General features: G+C 33.6%; 1 protein-coding gene across 1 annotated transcript; it reads right to left on the reverse strand.

Annotated features, from left to right (window-relative positions):
* Nucleotides 1-367: 367 nt before the first annotated feature.
* On the reverse strand, nucleotides 368-2,300 carry LOC112747272 (uncharacterized). The gene is made up of 4 exons (XM_025795230.3): nucleotides 1,850-2,300; nucleotides 1,509-1,762; nucleotides 899-1,226; nucleotides 368-794 (listed from the first exon to the last, which is right to left on the reverse strand). The coding sequence occupies exons 2-4, from the start codon at nucleotides 1,580-1,582 to the stop codon at nucleotides 723-725; spliced, it is 474 nt and encodes a 157-aa protein (XP_025651015.1). The 5' UTR covers nucleotides 1,583-1,762; nucleotides 1,850-2,300; the 3' UTR covers nucleotides 368-722.
* Nucleotides 2,301-6,121: the final 3,821 nt, after the last annotated feature.

A 6,121-nucleotide genomic window follows, 5' to 3' on the forward strand; every position in this document is an offset into this window, starting at 1 on the left:
TGGTATGGGCATAAATGTCACGTATAATATAAGCGGCAAGCGGTGTTACACCTTATAATTAGGGAATAAGCATGAAAAGTTTCTGGTTATCTGTGGTTGTGGATAAGTACTAGCCTTCAAAAATAAACGCTTAATAGTGGAGATGGTGCAATTTCCCATATATAACTAAGAGCCAAATCTACATTTAACGACATACCCATGACCAGACCATACGGCCATATCCTCCTAGCAGCATCAGCCACATGTCATTGCCTACATCTTCATGTTTGATCAGGAAGGTGCTAGTCAATTGCTTTAGCTTGTTTAATCGTATATTTTTAGTTAGTTAATATTAGTGATGATGTCCATACATTCAACATTGGTAAGGTAATGAATAATATAATCCTTGTCCTTACTATTTCGCTATGAAGAGTGCATATCTCTTTGTAACTTTATATACAATGTAACTAACACTAATTAACTAATAATCATAATTAAACTCGAGAGAGGTCTGGAGAATATTATACAGCAGTTTGAGACCTCCCGATAAGGATAAAGCTTAAGAGCTAGTAAAGTGAAAACAAAGAAAGTGAAGAGCATTAAACGGTATGGCAGGAAAGTGTTAATTTTGTTTGATGATTGGTTGGAGCATTGGTCAAGAAGTTCCGTTGAAACCTTTGATTTTGTTTGATGATTGTTGATCTCTATTTGCTGTCCCTTGTGGTGGCTATGGGCTATGGCAGTCAGAGTGCTGGTTCATCTAAGTTGATGATATCATCTAAGTTGATCTCTGCATAATAATCCACTTCATCCACCTACATGTTATCACAATCTCATTCAATTCCATCACACTTTCTAACCACACATCACAACATATAAAGTAATTTCTCTGTTTTTCTCATTCAATTGTTCAAGTTACCTTAGAGTGATTGGAAGAAGCTTTGGGATTGGCTTCATTGGCAACTCTATCACTGGATTCATTGGAAGAAGCTTTGGGATTGACTTCATTAGCAACTCTATTACTGGATTCAATTTGGACAGTAATAGAAGGAGAACTATTACTATTGTTACTCCTCTTGGAACTACACCCAACCTCTTTATCTTGAATAGGCACACAAGTGCTCCTTTGAACTGTAACCCCCTTCTGAGACTCCACAACCACTCTCGCGTGAAGCTTTGTTAGAATCATCATTTGTATGAAATTTTGTGTTCTTCTTGAGCCGACAAACCACCAAAGAATCCTGATTCTACATAAAGTGTCACTTACTGGTTACTGGACTTACATAAATATCAGATTTATGCATGTAAAAGTATTGTTTTTATGAAAATATATGCTAAATGCTATGTACTCCCAAGAATGAACAAAGCTAGTTACAAGGAGAATTGACGCATGCAAAGTGCTATGTACTCCCAAGAATTAAACCAAGATTCACTCTAACGAACTAATTCAAAGCTACCTAAATAGAATCTTGATAATACATGTACTCTCTTACACAATCAGTGGAAGGAGAAAATGTGAATCAATTAACCTGAAATTTGTCATTGATGCAGTACTCATGAATAATCCATTCAGTTCTTTCGCCTTTAGGAACTCGACCGACATGGAATACCAAAGTGCGTCTGGTACCAATCACATTCTGACCGGACTCTATCTGTCGCTCCTTTCCTGTGACCTTCCAATACCCACTTTTAGTTGCCCTTTTGTTTTGTGAACTATTCGGATACTTTCTCCCCCGTCGCGAGAAAAAAAACCACTCATCGTTTGATTTAATGAAAGATTTTTCTGTTTTCAAACATTCTTATAATAAATATTTATGTGGCTCAAGAAACAAACAACAACATCATTCAAAAAAGAAAGAATAAGGCTGACCAGGCAAATCCCAAGGCTCAAAGGTGCAAAGCTCAAGCTCCGAAATGATCTGAACACTGTCCTCGTCACCGTCCAATTTTTTTCTGAGGTAATAAGAGATTAATTCACCGTCAGTGGGACAAAACTTGAAGCCAGGGAACATGGAAGAAGCGGCTATTGACATGTGTGCTTCACTTGAATCCCTATCCACCATGATTCTAAGGTGAAAGTAAAAGGGTTTGGTGTTAGAGAGAGTTATGTTGTTCTGTTCTTTGTTTGTTGGTGAGTGACAACAATTTAGTATGGCAATTTAGGCGTTTGGTCTTTGAGTGGAATAGGGTCGGCGAGGGAACCAAGCATGTTTGATGCCATTATTTTTCTTTTAACGTGTCATTAGCAAGTACTTCGATCGCAACTAGTCCGTGCTTCCGCTTTTATCTTCATCCCCACTCTCACACCTCTCACACTGTTTCCTTAACTTCTGCATCCCAATTTTTTTTATTTCCTTGTCTTAATCCATCTAAATTTGTCTTGTTAGCATCACCTTGGAACTTATTTTTTATCTTTTTATAGAATTTCAAATACATCAGATTTTAGTCAAATTTTTAACAATAAAATAACATGTTAATATTTAATATATAGTAAAGAAAAAGATGATCATCTCTTTTATGATTGAGTCACAAAAAAAAATCTCTTTCATAAATTATCTAGTATAATATTTGCCTCTTCTTTCTTGTTTTCAGTTCTCATAAATACACACAATTTTGACTTAAAATGTTGCTCATTATTGTAAGAGAATATGATAAGCATGAACCTGAATAAAATTCAAATTCATTCAGCTCCTGTACAGTTTGTTAATGATTTGTTATGCTTAGTTTGTTATGCCTAGAGTTAGGAAACTCTATTGCTATGCTATTTTTTAGTGTGCCAAATAATTAAAGGATATGTGCACGTTTTAAAAATGTAACAGTAAGAAAACAAATTAGGGCATGTTTGGATAGGTTTATAAGTGATTTTTTTTTAACTTATGAAAAGATGTAGTATTAATGTCTAGTACAATTTTCAAAATAAAAATGCAACTTTCTAAAAAGTTATTTGTGTGCTTAAGGAGAAGTTAAAAAAAATAACTTCTCTCATAATAAATTTTTTTTATCACTTTTCTCTTAAAATAAGTACTTTTAGAACTAAAAAATCGAACACAAAATAACTTATTCATAAGCTACTTTTAATATAAGCATTTATTATTTAAGCTATTTCTTCAAAAGTAACTTAATTAAGTTGTTTATCCAAATTGGGCCTTAGTCACGCTTCAAAAGCGTGCCTGTTTTTCTTCATAGTCACGTTATTTAAGTGTGGCAAAAAAAGTGTGATCAAATCACTAATCAATCGTCCTCCTCATAAAAGCGTGACGATTGACCTCTTTCGGCCACACTTTTAAAGCATGGCACGGAAAACTATGACCAAATCTCTAATCAATCTCACTCTTATAAAAGCGTGGCCGTTGATCCTCTTTTGGCCACACTTTTAAAGCACAATAATAAAAAAATTGTAGCAGTAGGCTTTTTTTTCTTACAGTGAGCTAACCTAGTTTCTAGTTGGTTTGTTATTTTATCTAACTATTTAATCATTGTACATAAAATACTGATAACGTCAGTGATTCTTTTATGATGAATATTTCAAAATTCATATATCATTAGTTCTCTATTTCTGTTCTTTTCTTTCACTCTCGTTCTCTTTCATCCTCTTCCACTTGTTATCAATTGTTCTTTTGCACATCAGATTGCAGATTCTGCTGGTGTCTCTCCTACTTTATCAATTTATTGCATTAGGAAATGGATACTATTTTACAATTATGATGTTTAATTTGTAGCACTGCATTATGTTTGTTTGAGTGCATGTGTGGATGACCACTTGGCAGGGAATATTTTTTTTTATAATAATAATACATTTCTCTTCATTGACCAATAATACAAACTTTTTACGTAACTTTCCATGCACACAAAAACTCTAAGTAAAAAACAAGTAGAACTTAGGAATAATATTAGAATACCTTAGCTTATTAGTTTCAATTTAACTAGAGGTGCAGTTAACATGCTTGGATTTGATTTTGGATGATTTTTAACGGATTATTTAGTTGCACTGATTTTATTTTATCAAACTTAATATCTTAATTGAATTGTTATTTTATATTACTTTAAAAAGTCAATTAATTAACATGGTCATTTTTTTTTTGTTAAATTATACAGTTGATCTTTACACTTTCAATGAAATTGTAAATTAGTCCTTATACTTTTAAAATTTGTAATTTGATCCCTAAAGAGAATTAAAATGTGTAATTTAGTCCCTTCGTTCAAAAACTATTTAATTTCTATTGACCCTACAACATAAGAGGTGACCGCGTACTTATAAATTTTAGAGAAGGTTAACCCCCATTTAGCAATTATAATTAAATGAGAAAAAGCTATGCATAAACTCTTGGGGATGCGCGTCGGGGGACAGTCCAGGATTTAGCAGCCGGACTTGTTGGGTTGGCTTGATAACCGACAGATGAGACTCATTAGCCATAGGGTATGCATGCATCATATGCATATTGTTTGAATTGCTTGCTTGTGCATTATTTGGGATTGCCTAAGTGATTATAATATGCTACTTGTTATATTTGTTATCTGTATTACTTGTATTCTACCTGTGTTTGCCATTGTCTGCTTGTCTGTCTGTGCAATTTCATCGGAGTTGGAGGAATGGAGGAAAGGCGAAGAGATTGAGGGTTTTAGTTCGGATTTGGTTTAAGTTAGAACCTTAGAGGACCACCTGTTTATGGTTTTTGTTTTAGCTCTTTAAGTTTTATAATTTGAGTGTCGGTGTTCTAAGATTGTCTCTAGCATTTCCAGGGCCTTATGTCTTGTGTACGTGGCACCTTTAGCATGCTAAGAACCTCCGGTTCTCATCCTATACTATTTTATTATTTTTCAGATGTAGGTCGAGAGGTACCTTGCTAGGCGTCTGGAGTTCTGCAGCGAAGTAGATTTTGGGGCCTTATTTTGATGTATAGTTTATATATGATCATATGTATAGAACTCTCCTAACAACTTGTATTTTTTTGCACCTCTTAGAGGTTTATGGAGAACCATGATTTATTATATATGTATTTCGGGTTTTGGGGTTAAGTATATATATATATATGTAAATATTCTTCGGCCAGCCTTAGCTTCGCAGGCTGAGTTAGGAGCTTGTTATTTTATACTCTTGACCCTCTACTCTTGTTATATATATATATATATATATATATGTTAGTAAACCTTAGTTTTTTTCGTTTGCAAGTTACGTTATTTATGAGCGTTGTGCTTTTAATTTTGCGATTTTGCTTTACCTATTCTTCAAGACTCTTCGTATATTATATTCTTTTTATTATCATATGTATATATATTTCATTTTAGAGGTCGTAATACCATACCACCTCTATTTTACGACTTAAGCATAAAGCTCTGTGTGGTAGGGTGTTACAAAGAAGGTTGACCTTCCCGTCATGTACTTGGAGCATCCGCTATCCAAGTACCACATGTCTTTTTTCTTCTTAGATGCTAGGCAAATCTACACACACTCTTAAGTAACCTTAGGCAAATCCTATTGTAGAGATGTAATTTTTTGAAAGCAACCTCATTTTTGGAAAAGTAGCTCAAACTTGAATTGTTTAAAATGGGTTCGATTCTTGAGGAGGATGCAATTTCATCAAAAAAATGGCTTTTCAAAGGCAGCCTCATTGTTGGAATCACATCCAAGGCTAGATTTATTAAAAGTGGGTTTAGGTTTTGAATAAGAAGCCATGACTTTTGCAATTGGATTTTAAAAAATTGCATCCTCTTTTGTCACATATCCCAAACCCGATTTTTCAAACAATGGTCTTTGATTTGCAAGTAATTTGTCCAAGTTACTCGAACTATGAGCAAATTTTGCTAAATCACTATTCAACATTTTAATCATTTTCAGCAACAAGTTCTTAAGAAGAATCAACGATGTGCTTTCCTTTAAGTTTTTCAATTTCAGATTTTCAAAACCTATTTTCTTCGATAAGATCAATAGCACACTCGGTCTCCTTCACTTTTTCTTTCAAGAAATCATTTTCATATTTGTATTTGTTATATTTATTCAGCAATTTGTCAGAATGGTGGGTGAGATAATCAATAAGAACATGTAAATCATACATAGACAAGTCATAGTAATTTACTTCATCTAATTTATCTTCACCAGCCATAAAAAAAACTTAAGCTTCATATTCGAAGTCTTCTTCCTCAT

The sequence above is a fragment of the Arachis hypogaea genome, chromosome 15, assembly GCF_003086295.3.
Source record: "Arachis hypogaea cultivar Tifrunner chromosome 15, arahy.Tifrunner.gnm2.J5K5, whole genome shotgun sequence".
NCBI classification, from domain to species: Eukaryota; Viridiplantae; Streptophyta; class Magnoliopsida; order Fabales; family Fabaceae; genus Arachis; species Arachis hypogaea.

What these genes read in the sequence shown, in the direction of transcription:
- LOC112747272 (XM_025795230.3), bottom strand. Translation starts at nt 1,582, where the DNA reads ATGTCGGTCGAGTTCCTAAAGGCGAAAGAACTGAATGGATTATTCATG. An exon ending in GCATCAATGACAAATTTCAG is followed by an intron (nt 1,227 to 1,508) that starts GTTAATTGATTC and finishes CACTTTATGTAG; the next exon opens with AATCAGGATTCTTTGGTGGT. An exon ending in CTTCTTCCAATCACTCTAAG is followed by an intron (nt 795 to 898) that starts GTAACTTGAACA and finishes GATAACATGTAG; the next exon opens with GTGGATGAAGTGGATTATTA.